Source organism: Atractosteus spatula, chromosome 12, assembly GCF_055471065.1.
Source record: "Atractosteus spatula isolate fAtrSpa1 chromosome 12, fAtrSpa1.hap1, whole genome shotgun sequence".
Taxonomy (NCBI): Eukaryota; Metazoa; Chordata; class Actinopteri; order Semionotiformes; family Lepisosteidae; genus Atractosteus; species Atractosteus spatula.
In genome coordinates this window covers 37,219,648-37,237,423 of record NC_142717.1, presented here as the reverse complement: position 1 = coordinate 37,237,423, position 17,776 = coordinate 37,219,648, and the positions used below count along the sequence as shown (strand labels likewise).

Sequence of the window (17,776 nt, the reverse complement as noted above, 5' to 3'; positions counted from 1 at the left end):
TCTGTGTGCTTGTCTGCAGAGCGCCGTCTCATTGGCTCACACAGAAGAAGCAATAGTCCAGTCAGCATGTCCCCCCCCCCCTTGCTGAAGCACAGAGGAAGGTACAGAGAGAAAGAGCTGAGTGCCAGAACCAGCAAAGACTAGCTGCCTTGACAAGACATCTATGCATTGCTCTTCTTTCAGATAGAAATAGGTTTGGATTTGTGATAATAATTTGTTATAGATGTTTATTTCCACACAATTTGGAAAGAAGACATGCAGCGTCTACTGTGTGTGCTCTTAATTGTGACGCCGACTGTTTAAAGCCCAGCCGCACCTTCCCAGCGTGCTGCCACTGAGTCTCAGCTGAGCATCCCTGGAAAATCTCCCCTACCGCCGCACCTGTGAGCCGCAACAACGCTCCGCGTTGTTTTCCGAGCGAAAGGAGGGCCGGTCGAAATGGGCAGGCAGGGACACGATGCCAGCGCTGCCAACCCCAGCATGCGCATGCAGCGCTCTCAGAGCCGGATGAGCCTCTCGGCGTCGTTTGAGGCACTGGCCGTCTATTTTCCTTGCATGAACTCCTTTGACGAGGATGACGGAGGTAAGACGGTTTTGCCTACAGAAAGAGCTCCAGTGTTTGAAAAGCAGTCTCTTCCTGCTTTGCAAGGGAGCTGCAGAGAGGTATTCATTGCAAATTATTTCTGAGTTAATCCTTCTGTAAGAGAGCAGATAAAATTCACAAATACCCAATGAGTATTTGAGGTGATCCGCGTCCAGCATCATGTTTTCAGTGAATCCATGTATGGAGATGTGTGTCAGTCAGAATGCTTAATGTATTTTTATTAGCGTAATATTCACTAAATTTATTAACCAAAGGCCGGGTCAACTAAAATACTTTAAGGTTTGCTGTATAATGCATATTTAAATAGAGTTGACTTCAGGACATTTGTCATTTTTATTTTGGCCTCTTAATAAGTGGAATTAAAAATGAAAATGGTAATTTAGTAATAAATTGAGTAATCTTTTGGCAAAGTTCAGAAATAGAGATGGTTTGCATACAAAGTCCTCCACTTACAACGAGTGCAGTATGCCAGTATCTTACCTGAGACTCGGGAAGCGTATGAAATTCATTACATTTACTTTACTTGGTCCACTACCCGAGATCTTAAGGGGCTCTGTACTGTGAATTCCCAAATGATCTGATTAACGTTGGAGCCTCAGCAGTTCATTAATTATGCAGCAAAAGACCTTTTAGTTTTTTCATTACTGTCTGCCTTGGGAAGCAATAAGAAAGTCAGCAAGAATTGCTTTGCTTGCACTGTTTGAGCAACTCGACATTCCTTGATTGCCTTTAACCGTTCTGCAAAAGTAATTTTAATCAGAAAGCACAGGGCTTTATAGCTTTTATGTGGCAGAGTCTTGGCCACCATGACTTATTTAATTGGAGAAGAGTAAGCAAGATGAAACTTTGCTTTGCTGTCTACCTTTTTTTCTCCATGCCTGTGTCTGATACTCAGCTCATCAGACAAGCTTGACTGGCTGTAGCTGATGTGTTCTTATACTCTAAAATACTCAGTATACTCTGAAATTTAGTATAGATGCAGTATGAGCGTGTATTTGAAGAGTATTAGGGCACATCTTAATTAAGAGAAAGTGTGTCTAATACTGAGCCTTTACAAATCCGCACTAAGACTATAAGACTCTCTTCAATAACAATCAATGACACCTTTGTGTGCACGTTTATCCACTTTCTACTACAGAATACTTGGTTAAAGTCACTGTTTTTTTGGTCTACGAACCTTTCTATCAATTCTATGAAAACAGGCTTACGTCCAAGTAATATATCGGATATAAAGAAATTGTTCCAGTTTTTCATGTTGTAGATATAAAATGAAAACACTACCATTTTGAACGCAACCAGAAACGAAATCAACTAACTTGTGGCAAAACACAAAGCTAATACAAATTTGGTGTTACAAACACCAACTCATGAACACAACCTTTGACCTCTGCTCTTGTTGTGAAAGCAACTGAAAATAATGAGAATACATACTGTATCAGCTCATAGATATCAACAGTTTAAAAGGTCTGAGAATTAATTTTCAAACTCTAGTATGGCATTTTGGTTTTCAGTTTCATTTCTGAACTATAGTATATAATCTATTTCAAAATATCATTACTAAAGTCCTCCCATCCATCCATGTATCACCAAGTGCAGGGTTTATTGGCTGAGGGGGAGCCAGAGTCTATCTCAGCAAGCAAGAGGCACAACGATACACCCTGGACAGGGCATCAGTCCATTACAGGACACACACACACACACACACACACACACACACACACACACACACACACACACACACACACACACACACACACCAATTTGAAAGGAAACCCATGAGAGCATGGGGAGAACATACTGTACAAACTCCACCCACATTTCATCCCAGAAATTGAACTCAGGACCCAAGCGCTGTGAGGCAGCCATGCTAGCCACTGCACCCCTGTGCCACCCCAGTAAAGAAGATTCTAGTACAGTATATCAAAGTTTAGATCCATTTCAGTGACCTTCATTTTTATCTTAAGGCTCCTAAATGCCAACTCCATGGACAAGCATTTTCGTCAGGAAGAAAAACTCCAATTGAACATGAAATGACTTGAATTCTAAACTAGCAGCTCTAAAAGTAAATGCATAATTTATTCATCACAGATCTTTTAAATCTCTCCATCCCCAAGCAAATGACTGCAAGGACAAGAAACAGCTCAATAGAAGCTCGAATTTAAAATGATTGTCCTTGCAAATGGCTCATCTTTGAAAGCACTTGTAATTCTAAACCATTTTTATTGCTAACCTTGAGTTAAGTGTAAAGTAATACTTTGAAATTATATGAAAACACGTTGCAAATTAATGTTCAAATATCACGCTAATGACTGGAATGTACTTCATAAAAAGCCAGGAATACGGTACATCTCAGTTGTGTTAATTAATTAACATAAACTCTTTGTGTTGAAATGTATTTATTGTCCTTGATTTACACAAGAAAATATTAAGGTGTGATTTCTATTGTATTTGAATTTAGAAACCTGAATGTTTTTAATATAGAATCCATTGTAAAGGGGGAGAGGGGGGTTGAGAGAAGAAGTTAAGGTAATTGAAAAAATACACTTTGCTTAATGAAATATTAATCTAAATATCATTTCTGTGAAGGTGTTACAACTCTGTCCTTTCCTCAGTTTTCAGAAAGTGGCTCATTGACAGTTCAGTGATGAGTTTAAGTCCAAGCATAGTTGAGTTTCATCAGTCAAGGTGTATTTTTAGGTGATAGATTTCATTACTGAGATTATTTCACTAATTTAGATCATTTTCTGTTCTTGCAACAACGAGTAGTGGTGCTATTAACAGTCAGTGGCATTAGATAATGATATGATAATAGGTATTTTGACATGTTCTGAATAAATGTTAATTTTAAAGAGTATACAGGAATGTACAGTAGATGGGTCAAACAAGACCAGCATTTACACAGAGCCCATGTACCTTACAGGACATTGTATTCAATTTAGTGAAAAGAAAGTAATTTTAGGACATGAATAACTAAAATCCAGATAATTAATACACATTGATTAAATTACGGTCTTGAACCCGCAACGATATAACCTGTAATTCAAAAAAGTGTATTTTATTAATAAATTTACTGTCAAATGTAAATTCTATCCATAGATTTTTACAGATTTAAACATTTAGATTATTCCATCTACACTACTGTACTGTATGTGTCCTTACATAGCTTAGGAACAAGTAATAGGTTAATTCCATGCTGAAAAGAGAAGAAAGAAAACACAACGTTTCAGCCGTCACACCTAAAGAAGGGTAGGGGATCGCAAGTGCAGTGGCGAAATGCAGATACTGCATTGTATCTACTACTGTATATCTTGGCAGTCAGTTAAGACAAAAATGTTTAAATATTGCTTTTCCTATCAATTAAAATAAAATAATAAAAGAAAAAATAAACACTTGTTCCATATATTTTGTTCTCACTATAATTAACCTGATCAGAGGACTGGTGCTTTTAAAGGGGTGAATGACTCACTCTGCCATTATTAACGAAAACTAAAGTATGATTAGATATTAAAAATAACATTCACACTTGTAGAAAACTGTCAAATTAGGCATTAAAGCTGGAAAAGGAAATATATTTCTAGTATGGTATGCGCCTTTTGTTGTTATATTTTGAGTGAAACTTGTTTACTCATCCAGTATTTGAGATTGCACTTCCATAAATCTTCGTCCTAGCAAATGAGCTAGTTCATGTTTCAATTGTGCTCGATTAGGTACAGCAAAGTGCGGAAGTATAAGCTTCAAAGCGTGTCAGAAAAAAATGACAACTACTTTTTCTTTGCTAAACCTCTGCTGCCTGCATCTGGAGGATTGTTTCTTAAATGAACTTATTTTAGTTACATTTATTGAACAGGGACAATACACGGTCTTTGGCTGCACCAGGGCTAACTAAAAGCTAATGTACAGCTCTAGTTCCTGGGCAGGACACAATCAATAAAAAAACAAAAACATGTTGTTTGATAAATACAAAATTGATAATACAAATGGTAAAGTGTACACAAATACTTATATTATAACTTATGTACATTAAGTTAACTTATGTTTGAGACCACAGTCATTTGTAATATTTTAGGCATTAGGAAATACTGTATACTGATGCTTCATTCTCAGTGTACTTTGCAAATAAAGACTATTCATACAACACTTAATTTCTTCCATGCTTTTCAGGTATAATTCTCAAGATGGGTCACGTAGGGCATTAATGCATTACTTTCCTTCTGTAAATGCTGCTCATAGAAATAGAATGATTTTTTTTTTATTTACAATATTTTCAGTAAGAGCTCCATTATTAAAATAATACCTTCTGCATAAACTAAAATATTGGACAGACATATTTCAGGAAGTCTTTTTGATGTAGAACGCAAAATGGTCAGGTAATGGGATGCAACTATGGAAGAAATCATTGTTTTCTAGCAAACTTGACTCATTTATTTTGTCCTTTAGTTATTTATTTGGATGTTACTGCTGCTCAGCTGTAGCATAAAGCCCAGTGCTTGCAGAGTTCTGTGTGGGAAGTCTCCATTTATGCAGAGACAAAAAAAACATGAATTGGTTTACTCCTGTCAAGTGTATTCCATGCACCGTATTCATCCTGCAAGGATTATTACTCATTCCAGATCACCGCTTCATTTCCAGTACCATGCTGACGTTAGAATTAGGAAAACTCATGTTCTGGGCAAAACAGTCGCATAGTCTGTCTCAGGCTATCTCAACAAGTTTGTGCCTGTGCTTGTGTCTGTAGCCCGGGTCTGTCACATTGCTTGTATCTGGATCACAAGCAGGTTCAGTAGAAGACGTCAGCAGTCACTTTACGTCACCAGATGGGTACTAGAGCATTGTAAATGGTCTGACTGGATGAAAAAATAAAACCACTGTACAGTACACCCCCTGAAGGCTCCATACTTCTGGGGCCACCGAGGTATCATAACTCTGAACACAATGATCTTTTTCATTCAAAACAATATTCTTTTGCTGGAATATTGATATAGAGTCTGAACTAAAACGGTTCAGGGCTGCCTTTGAACACTTAGACTAGTCTATCTATTAATGTTAATAAATAATTGATCGGTTTTGCCATGTGTATGCTAATTACAGTTCTTTTGGGGCTGTCCCTTAAAATTAAAACTTTTTTGTTAGTAGTTTTCATTTGATTACATCATGATGGATGTAACAATAAATGTACTGTACAGTATGTAACAATAAATACTGTAACAGTACAAATACAGCAAGAAATACAGTGGATGGCATTTTATGGAATAATTATTTGCATTCCTCATTTGTACTTTTTTTGTTAGTTACTCAGAGCTTAACATTTGATGTTTTGCTTGTATTTATTCCGACTGTATATTTTAGATTTTATATTAAATTGTTTAGTGAAGAAACGTGCTTTCTTCAGAAGCATGATGTTATTGCAGAGCTTGGCCGAATGTTATCTTCTTACAAATGCCAATGATTTTTAAGGAAGAGGGAAAGCACTATACATGCTTGTTTTAACACAGTGATACCCAATCCTGGTCCTGGTGACCTGGTGACCCTCACACCTGCTGGTTTTCATTCCTTCCCACCTTAATTAGATAATTGAAGGCTTACTTGATCTAAACATTTATTTCAGTTTCATATTTTAGTTTTGTTTGTCATCACAACTTTGGGATTTATTTCCACTAATGCAATACAGTGGATAAAGCTCTAACATGTTTAATCTTATTATTAAGCCACTGAAGGGTTTGAGTGGAACAAAGGGAACTGAAGGCTTGGCTGGAACAAAAACCAACAGGTGTGTAGGTCACCAGGACCAGGGCTGGGAACCATTGTTTGAACCAGTCCCAGAGCAATGGAAAGGAAACTAAAGAGTGATTTCTTGCTGTTTTTGGTGTGGTGGTTGTTTTTGTTTTTCCCCAGCATTCTTTGGAACAAAGAGGCAGATCCAGACGGGAGAGGTGGAAGACAACTCAGTAAACAAGGTCGGATTCATATTTTGTCTTGCTCTTTGTTCTGCAACAGAAGCAGGAGGGAAGAAGCTGCGCAGCACCATTCAGAGGAGTACAGAGACGGGCCTTGCAGTGGAGATGAGAAGCCGGATGACTCGGCAAGCCAGCCGGGAATCGACAGACGGCAGCATGAACAGCTACAGCTCCGAGGGAAAGTAAGTGAGGCTCTCCCGGATGCTTAAAAAAGCCGTCACGTCGCCGACTTTAGTCCTGCAAGGTCTCCAGCTGTGCCCACAACAAAACTTTTAAATTATACATACTGTACATTATATATTCTTCAGTATGAATTTTAACTTCAGCCAACAGCTTATCCACAAAAACATTGGTAGGACAGACAAACAAACAGAACAGGAAATTATACAGGAAAAAAAGAAGATGACAAGCAACTATTCCACAAGCTTTTGAGTCCTGCTATTGTGTCTCACAGTTACGATCTACACATTTTCAAAATATGAGAAGCACAACCCTTCTTTGGAGAAAGTGCCCCTATGAATTTAGCCTAAATCTGTGTTGCCACTGAAAACTTCGTAGCAGCTGGGCTTTGGTGAATATGGGTATTGGGTAATAGAGGTGTTAATTGCAACTGTTTTCTCCCCCCAGTCTCATTTTCCCAGGCGTGCGACTTGCGTCAGATAGTCAGTTCAGTGACTTTCTCGATGGCCTGGGCCCTGCTCAGCTCGTTGGCCGACAGACGTTGGCCACTCCATCTATGGGTGAGCAGTGCTTGTTGTCTTTATTCTTACTTTACAGTGGATTGTCACCTGGTCATTGACATAAGTAAATAAGAGTATTATATAGATGATAAAACTGGTCTTTGTAGGTTTGTGGGGTTTCATTTAGGTTCAGGTAGACAGAGGCAGTCCTGAAAGTCATATGTTTTGAGGGATCCTACATATGCACTTGGGAAGCAATTTGCACAGTTTTTTAAGAAACCAAAATGTAACTCAACTCTATTTCCCTACTTGTTTTAGCTTAGTAATTCTCTGGCAAACATAGGCTTAAGTAAAGCTCAACACAGTTTAACCTCAAGTATGGTTCAGTACTTTTTTATATTTGAATTTTGTGCTGCTTATAAAAAATGCTGTAGCAAAATGCTTAGGTTTTAAACATAATTACATGTATTCAACTTTTAACACCTTTTAATTGCTTCTGAACCAGACTGAAGGTTGGGAAACATCTTCATTTGAAGTGATTAATATATGTTAATTGGCTATTTGTTTGTGTGTGCAAATCTTCAAATTAAAGCAGCCTAAAATCACTTAATTTAGTCATAATGGAAAAATGCCATTTAGCCTACTGAATATTTATTAAGGACTCAAATTGTCTGAAACATATTTAATTTGCAAGTTTTAATGCTGTGTAGTGACGTAAAAAAAATTAAAATTAAAAAAAATAAAACTGTGGAACACTCGTGTTGAATAATAAACAGGTTAAAATCAGTAAACTAACCAAAATATAGACATTGAAAAGTACCAAGTCAAACACCCAGGCAAAATTTTAGATTTGTGTACATCTATTGTTCAAATATTATACTATATGTAGAAATATATATATTTTTTAAATTGGTACACGTATTCATCTTTTGTATTTTTTAGTGTAAAAGTGATGATGCTATTTATATGTAATATCATAGATTAGTAATTTTGTAGAATCTTAATAATGTTGTGCACTCAGATACTTTTATAAGAACATCATCTCTTCTAGGTGAGAATGCACTTTGACCCTATCTGTGTCTTTACTGAGACATTCACATTCATTTGTGTTATCGATAAGGAAATGGAGTAGTGTAGACCATGAGCACTTCTTTATTAGCTCCAAGAGTTAGTCAATACGCTTTTTGTATGGTTTTAGGTGACATCCAGATTGGAATGATGGACAAGAAAGGTCAGCTAGAAGTTGAAGTAATCCGAGCTCGTGGCCTTGTGGGAAAACCAGGCTCTAAGGCACTGCCAGGTGAGGATCTGACTTGCATGTACAGTAACATCACTTAAAAAACTGGAAAGAAAAGTTTGCGAGTCTTGAACCACTAAAGCCAAAATAAACAACCCTCAAGAACTGCTTTCGCATGGGATATAGTGGGTGCCAAGTTGGAATTATATCTGGATAAATAGATGAATTAGAATCCAGCCTTGATGGGTCTCCCTGTTGGTTTCTCTGTCCCTCCCTAAGACACACTCTAAGATTGATTGACTATTCCAGACTGTCCCTTTCCCTGTTACCCTGCAGTGGGCTTGGTTGGACGGGAAGGGACCTTTGTCAGTCCTGCCTCCAACCCTGAGCTTCCAGAATCCTCAGGAAGGATAGGTAGCTTCAGGTTAATGGTTGGATGTTTTACTGTAACTGTTTATCTCTTGGTTCTTCAGTAGCAACTTCCTGAAACAAAACAAATGGCAAAAAAATACAAGAATTGAAACAAAAGAACAAGGTGGTTTATGCATATATTATATTGGCCTATCTCTGAAGTGCAGTGGTGGATTGTGTTGGCCATATTGATCTTCTTACTCCTTAAAATGCTTCCGGTTTTACATACTGATGCTGCTACCTTTATTTTATTGAAGCCTTTTCATTATAATAAAAAACAAGTTTCTACTGTCCATTAGGAAGCTTATGTCTAGTAAATGTACTTTCTCTCTTGAAAGCACCCTATGTTAAGGTATACCTGTTGGACAATGGAGTCTGCATAGCCAAAAAGAAAACAAAAGTAGCAAGGAAAACTTTGGACCCCCTTTACCAGCAGCAACTCTCGTTTGAAGAAAGTCCAACAGGAAAAGTTCTCCAGGTACGTTACACAGCTAAAGTCACTTATACATACTTGAAAAGTAAATTAACGACTCTTGATTGGTTCAAAACCAATCACCTAAAGCACTGCGTGGCATAAATTGAGGTACAGAACTATAGTTTGAATTATTTATGTATTATAAAGAGGTACTCTGATAAAACGCTGAGCCCCTTTCCTTTCTAAACATGACACTTTGGGTAGACTGCTGTTTGCTTCATCAGCTTTACAACTAAATTAAATAAAGTATGAGTAAGCCTGAATAAACCAGGGTAGCAATGTGCCAAGATGCATTTTGGTTAGCAGTTTTAGTTTGTTCACAGTATTTAAGGTGTTTCCTCCAGTGATGACATAGTCTCATCCTGATAACCGTGTGTATAAGGTATAAGAAGTTTAACACGATAAACACACATCTTCTTTTTTCTGCCTTTTTTATAGATTATTGTGTGGGGTGACTATGGACGCATGGATCATAAATCCTTTATGGGAGCTGCTCAGATACTTTTAGACGAGCTCGACTTGTCCAACATGGTGATTGGCTGGTTCAAGCTCTTTCCCCCTTCCTCATTGGTGGACCCAACATTGGCACCTTTGACTAGAAGAGCTTCCCAGTCATCACTTGACAGTTCCTCTGGACCTTATGCTCGTTCATAGCAGTGCAAGGAAAATAGCATTGTTGTAGCAACCAGCGTTCAAGTTAACAGTCTTAACAGGTCACGTGCCCTGGTTACACTGCATGCTTAATGTTGTGTCTTCTGAGCCCGTTTCTAGGGATGCAAAAGTGGTCCTGTGTTTTCAACGAATGTTGCACACATTGTGCGCACAGAAGCCCTCCGGGGAGAAACAGGTGGAAGCTGTAAAGAACGTCAGCACGTGGAATTCAGTGACTCTAGGTTTTCATCCACTTTGAAGCCATGGAAAAAAGAAATGAGAATCAATTGATGAATTCAACAGAAGCCCCTTTTTTAAACCCATGTCATGATTTTTGCGTTGTTATTGTTCTTGTACCCTTCTGGGTCACGATCCTCCTTAACCGGAAGCTTGGCTACGCCACTCCAACGAACCCAGCTGCAGACGTGGAGACTTGAGGACAGTTAAAGGAGACTAAGGGACGTCTGTGCATTCATGAAGAAAGAACGACACCAGATAAACCTCCAGCCCAACCCACCGATAACCCCACGATATGCTCAGAATTACAGCGGATCTCGAAAGACAATTTTCAGAAAAAAAAAATGGCAATACAGATGTGGCTACACCCCATGCTCCAGAATATATTTACACCAGAACCCACAATGAAATGAACTTTTATGATCTAGCATATTAATTTCTCTGTTGATATATTGTATGAAATTTAAAAGAAAAAAAAAGATTTTTTTTGCATGGACACAAGTTTAGCAGAACTTACAAAAAAAAACTCTTAAAATTATTTTCTTGAGGCTGCAACTTGCAAAAAAAGAAAAGAAAAAAACAAACGGATCAGCCATTTTCAACAATTTATATTATTTTTAAAAAATAAATTTCACTAGTGCATGGTTTTCAAGGGGAGTGAATGCAACAGTGTGATTAAAAAAAGACTCCATGTTTATCATCCTTTAGACCATTCATTAGTCTGTATTTTTACGGACATTCATTTAAGAAAAGCTAGGAAGAATACTTTCTAGAAAATATTAAATTAACAAGACCTGTTTATGTGACAAAGAGAAGATTAAAATAAATGTAAAGTATTTATTTCATTGTAAAGGCGCAAGCCTTATAAAGATGAACATTATGTGCAAATTGTACACTTTTTCTCTTTATCCCTCTTCCTAGGGTGACCATTGTACTCTTCATTGCTACCTTTGTCTAATTCTCCTCTTATGCCCCATGTTTACAGAGCTGTAGATTATTCTACAATTCTGTATTGTTTATCTCTATTTTTTTATTTTATTTGTTTAACAAGCATGTTGAAAAGGGTTTTTGCAACATGGCTTGGGCACACCTTATAGTAACTCAGCATGTTTTGATAAAGAAGATATTTGGAATTTTTGCAGTTTCTTGTACAGTGCATGTAAACTAAGTTACTTTTCTCCCTCACCTTAAATTGAATTCTACAGCAAATTAGAGACTGGGCTTTAATGGCCACTGTTAAAATGTTTGATGAAACATTCCACCTCCCAGCATCATGTTTTATTTCTGAAAGAAAATTAAAAAAACATTTTATATATAAAGGAGGTTGAATAGCAAAATATTTAAGGTTGCAAGTATATTTTATTTTACTATTGTTACAAAGAAAAGCGATACAAGCAAAAAAGAAGCCCATAAACTCGCACTGTAAAAAGTAGTCTACTCTTGAAAGCAACAGCAAAGGTTACATCTGTAACAATCTTTTGCTGTACAGTTCAATTTTACAGGCACTATTTGTGACTCAATGAATGAATCACACAGTATGTAGGAATGGGAAGTTGCCACGCTATATGAATTTTTAGTTCTTTCTTGTTTTCAGAAAATAAACATCATTTACTATCTTTTTGTTAGTTTATTTACATGCCAAGACCAACTACCAAATACTGAGAGATTATGTGCTTTGCACAAATGGGAAGTAGTTTAGTTTAGAGTGAAGTCTAAAGGTTGAAAAGGTTTTTAAAGATGAAACAAGGTATTCTTCTTTTTAAAAAGGTTTCCTTCTGACATTACCATATGCAATCATTTTTGTTACGGTAACTATATGTGTTTCAAGTGAAATGTCCCATGTTCAAATTTAAATAAGCAACACTGCTGTTCTGAAAACAAAGAGTCTTTTGAAGATAAAGACACACATTATCTACATTTTGGAATGCCTTTTTTTCTGGTTTAATGTGTTCATCCCAAGGCTATACAGTATATTGGTAAAGTATGGTTGAGATTTCTGAGCATTATTTTTCAAATTAAAAATAAAAATAGAACTTACACAGACAGTAAAGTACCAGCAAACCAAGACAAAATAAATACTATAGCATTAACCCTTAGTTATTTTTTAAATTATCTGAACTACTACTGTGAGGTACAAGTTATTTTACCAACACTTGTGCATATTTTTCAGTCATATATATATAAGTATATATGGATATGATTTTCATATGCATACAGTATGAAGAAATGCAGAGTATGGAAGATTTGTACATACTTATCATTATGCAGTATTTATTTAAAAACTTGATGTATTTTTTTTTATTTTTCACATAATGTCCTCAATGCTATGATTTAGTCATGTAAATGTCACAGCTCCAGTGAGCACAGCTGTCTTGTACATAGTACAAAATAACCGAGGAAAAGCTATATTTGGAAATGGGGCACTTCAGGCCTTCATGTGACTTTAACATAAATACAAAAAAACAGCATAAAAAACATTAAAAAGTAATTCTGGTAATGGTATTTAACACTGATAATAAAAACAAATCTTTACATAAGTTTGGAATGGTGTTTGATTTTGTTTGCTTTTTCGGCTAGCTCTTTCAATGAAGAGGTCTTTATTTTGGATTTTACTTTCGTTTTCCATATTTAAGTTGTGAATGTGTTTGCAATGCGGAGAGATCGAAGAGACCAGCGAACACTGTTCCAAGTTTCTTGTACTCGACAGCTGTCCATTTGCCATTAGGTTCTACTCATTCACTGAAACCATTTTAAGAGGTGAATTCTTCTTTGGCTGTTTGCACTGTCATGCTTCTGTTAGTCCTTTTTCTAAGATTGCCACCCAACTAAGTGAATCTTGATCTCCATCTTAAAATCATTGCACAATTAACAAATTTGAATTTGAATGTTGGTTCTCTGGTGTTAGCAGCTCTCTTGTTTTGCCTAGCCAGCAGCTAAAACCATCTTTATGTTGAAATAGTCACATTCAGCAATCAAAAACACATTTATTTTTCACCACTCTTTCGTATTTTTCAAGGTTTTGAAAAATTCACAAAAGGAGATACCCACATTTTTACTTGGTTATTTTACTTGGAATGCTATTATTCAGGTGAGTGTCTGGAAATTATTTTTAACAAAAAGAGAAGGCTAAGAAAAGCCTCTTCACTTTGTAACATTGGGGAGTCATTGAGAATTACTCTTTTAGAGATTTTTCTACTTGTGGCGTTGCATTACCTGATCCTTAAAGTACACATCTTGCTTTACTTAATGTACAGTGAATACTATTTCTATTCATCGGCTGTCTAGAAATTCTCCACCTCACTATAATTCTTAATGCTCCTGCCTCCAGAAATATAGAAACGAATCAGACTTTGTTAGTCTCCTAACAATAACAATGTTGCATATTCTGAAGGGTAGATTTTGGGGATCCACTTGAGGCATAAAATGAACTTACTCTTTTTAGAGGTTTTTGATCAAGTCCTCCCTAGATGGACAACATTTAATAGTATACAGTTTCTCCATTTCAAAGTTCTTAGCTTTGTAAAGCACTGTAAAATCCAGAAATTGTGATCCTTAGTAATTACCTCTTACACTTGACACTTACACTTCAAATTTACAAATTAGTCTTCAAAACAAATGTGTTAATTTAAAGCTCACAGTATAAACTCACTGAAAACAAAACAAAAATGTTGAATGAATTGAATTATAAATATGGTGAAGGCATTGGCTGTATTAAGTTTTCAATTAAGGAACAGAAACCAGAAGAGAAGGGGTTTCAATGACCTTGGGATCCCATGTGTATCACGAACAATATTCGGAAATTCTGACAACAACATGGGAAGATGAAAGAAATGGTGGAAAGCACCATCCCAGAGTTTACCCACCTCTGTAAATTGTGAGAACTGAAAATACTCTCTTCCCACCAAAAACAAAGCTACAAATGCACAGCTAAACAACCAAACAATCAATTCAAAGCTTTCTTCAATGGCTTTCAATTCTATACACTTTCTAAGTCACTAAGTCATTTTTTTAGTTTTTTAAATATTTTCTTCAAAGGTCTTTCCCATAAATACCTAATTTCATTGTAAGACATCTACTGTATATCATCCCGAAGTTCTTTGAGTCACAGATCTTACACTCTTGGATTCCCCTGAGCTTCTTGAGTTGGTTTTCCGTGAAGTTCTGTTGTTACTTGTTCCCTTGACTCACTCACATGAACAAGACATCAGTATGCAAGAAAAAGCTGAAAGGAAAGTTTACAAACTGTAGCCAATCTTGATCGATTTAACATCTCTTCATGTGTCATGTCACACCGATAGTCACTTTAAGCTCCACGAAATTCACACCTTGCTTGTTACGAAACTATAATAGAAACATCTAAAGTGTTTTTTAAAAAACAAATGCCATTGAGCAGCAGGGGGTGGATTAATCACTTTAGAGATTAAAAATCAGTCAGCACCTGTGCAAAAAACATGACTTTACCACATTCCAAAAAGGCTTTGACCAAGATAAGTAAGCAGAACTTTGCTCCATTCTGTCATCCAGATTCAAGCCAATCTACAAGCAGATGTACAGTACATTTCAGCTTGGACTTCAAAGCAGATACCGAGCTTCAGATGTAAAGCATTAATGTCAAGCACCCAGTTTGCAGGTAAGTGATTAAAATACAGGATATACCTTTTAAATACAGTCTGTCATAAGAACAACCTTGTTTCCACACTACATCATTTTGTTAATTTTAAATTACTGCAAAATGTATTTTTGTTAATGACCTTATTAAGACGTCAGTGTCTGAAAATTGAAACTTCTTGTTTATCCTTTGTACTCAGGGCATTAGAATAGCACTGATAAGCAAAGAATAATATAAATAGGCTGTAGATCACACATCTTTATATACAGCAAGTTCCTCAAAACTGCTGGGAAACAGTAACATGGACTGGCTGTATTTTGTATGCAAATTCCCCAAACTGAATGTGGGTTAAAAAAAAACTGGCAGTTATCTCGCCAATGAGTCCCAGCAAGTACCAGCTGAGTTTTGTCTCAAAAAGCAAACCCACTGTAATAACTAACTCTCCTTATATAATTATTAATTTGTTAAAAATCTGGTATAATCTGAGAAACATTAATTTCTTCCAGAAGCTGTATAGGTTGAGTGATGTACACATATTGTGCATGTACTTTAATATAAGTCTAATATACTTACAGTAGTAAGGTCATGATCAAGAATCAGTTTTAACACACAGGTTTATGAAGGAGAAAAAGTCCTCCTGATGTTTATAGATATATAAATGAAATCCATAGAGTGAATATCCTAAATTAGCATCATTAGTATTTATGAAACACTTTGCAAACTTTATTTTGATTTTGTATTTTTGGAAACCTACTGTAGGTGTAAACAGCAATGGTAAATGTTGTATAATTCAGAATATGACTCTGTATGTCTATATTTAAAGGTATTCATTTACTAGTGGTTTATTATTCATGTGATGGGAACATGATTCAGAGGAGCAGAGCTTCTTCCAACAAGCTATTTCAAGGCAACGACCGTGTAAAACAGCCAGACAAATGTGATTTTACAGATAGTAAACTAAAGATAGAACTTGACACATAACCAAGAGAGTAAGAGAATTGTTTGGCTATTGTCACGGGAGCCGAATCCGACTCCTGTGGAGCGTGTTGTAAAAGACCCTGTGCATGACAGTATAATCTGGAAGTGTCTGGAGAATGACGTCAGGGAAGGCACAGTGAGGTAAGGTGAGGATGACAGACAGGAGGCAGTGACTGAGGTGATACGGTACATGGGGGGAGGACAGGCAAACAAGTCCAGAGGAAGTCCAAAGGGGTAGTAAGGCGCAGTCCAAAATCCAGAAACCAGGAGATCCATCGGAGATGGTTATAAACAGGAACAGGGAACTGGGACCAGGAACACAAAAGGTTAAAAGCATAACGGGGCAAAATGCACTGAGTCCTGGACTCAGAGGTCAGGACGCCGTGATGAAGCCTGTGCCCTTGGGCCACTCCTGTGCCTGGTGGTAGGCGGGCTTCCGGGCATCCGTCTTCCAAAGCTGAGTCCGGAACCACGGAGACACCAGGCTTAAATAAGGGAAAGGGAATGAAACACAGCTGACACTAATAAATCTAAGAACGGTACGAGAAAGGTAGAAGTGCCCTCTAGAGGAGGGATGATGACCGTGACAGCTATGTTATATTTTATAACAGAAGTGCGACACATAAACAAGCCACTCAAATCACTGGTTACAAAATCGACTATTTCTTTCCCTCTTGTAATCATTGCTCTGCTTTCCTGCTCCATCCCCATTCTATCGCCATTGCCCTCTCGTTCACTTCACCTGAAGGGGCAAAAACCTTGTGCATAAAGCTGGGTGTCACACCTTCAGTGACTACAAGGTTTGTATGAATCTACTGAAACAACACAAACAACATCACTCTGATATAGAGTAAGCCATACTGTAGATCATCCCTGACATACTGTACTATAGATGCACAGACAAAATCATCAAGTGACACACATATGGCCTAACAGGGCAATAGGAAGCATTTTACTATTAATAAAGGTCATAAAGAATTACATCAATCTTTTCACTTTTAATTTGATTAAAAAGCCCTCAGCATATTGCTCTTTTCTGATCAAACAATTGTTTTGTTGTAGCTCTTTACATTGAAACTCATACATATTTATGTGTCCCCAAACTGAAGAACCACTTTTTGTCCTTCTGACATTTTTGGCACAATTTTAAAATTGCTGAATTCAGGTCCTCCATTCAAATTTTGTAGCGATTTATCTTTCCTTTGCTCCTGTCTACTATTTGCCAAACACATGAATGCTACAGATTACTTTTCTGTTTGGTACAATTTTAGTTGTGTGTTCTCTGCAATAAGAAACGATTGCAATACAGTATATCAACCTATAAAATGATAATTCTCTGATGTAATGTGATGTAAATAATTACCATTTTAGGAGTGCAGTACAAAGGTTTAAAGCTTTAGAAGATTGCAGTTTCATAATTCTGTGTGAAACATAAAATGCACTATGAAAAAAGAATACAGTATATGGATGTATAAAGTGGTAATTTATCTGTGGAAGTTTGATTTTGGATGAAAGGGACAAGAGGCAACAATCTTCAAGAAGTAAAGACTTAAATCTTTTTTGCACATCATGAATTTACAAATTGTATTTTGAACTCTGTATGCCAAAATGTTAAGTAGAAATGTACTGCAATGTTGTCGTGCAATTTCATGCAGTAATTGTAAATAATCTAGTTCATTAAAAGTATTCCTTTTAAACAGTTGCTGTTTTTCAAATATTTAAGATATCCTATAGTATTTTAAAAATCGAAGCAGTATAGAAAGCATGGGTTCTCCCAGTTTAACACAGTTTTGTTTTTCATGCTGGGAGCTGAATGTACTGCACAGGACAAAAAAGTCAATGACAAATGACATACTTTAAGATTAGATGTTGAGAACATAGTGAATGCACCCGATAGCAAAATAATTCCTTTATGGTTATGTGCTTCTTTTTTCACATGA

General features: G+C 36.6%; 1 protein-coding gene across 3 annotated transcripts in view; it reads left to right on the top strand.

The window, feature by feature from the left end:
* Window positions 1–12,162, top strand: part of LOC148822996 (regulating synaptic membrane exocytosis protein 2-like) — a 64,063-nt gene extending 51,901 nt beyond the window's left edge. For 2 of the 3 annotated variants that reach the window (XM_088928612.1, XM_088928614.1), the window contains exons 3-7: window positions 6,599–6,740; window positions 7,186–7,298; window positions 8,437–8,538; window positions 9,225–9,364; window positions 9,800–12,162. In XM_088928612.1, coding sequence (XP_088784738.1) covers window positions 6,599–6,740; window positions 7,186–7,298; window positions 8,437–8,538; window positions 9,225–9,364; window positions 9,800–10,015 — 713 coding nt within the window. In that variant the 3' untranslated portion in view covers window positions 10,016–12,162. Of the gene's footprint in view, window positions 1–123; window positions 584–6,598; window positions 6,741–7,185; window positions 7,299–8,436; window positions 8,539–9,224; window positions 9,365–9,799 lie in introns of those variants that run through there. The other variant, XM_088928613.1, reaches the window with a different exon arrangement.
* Window positions 12,163–17,776: the final 5,614 nt, after the last annotated feature.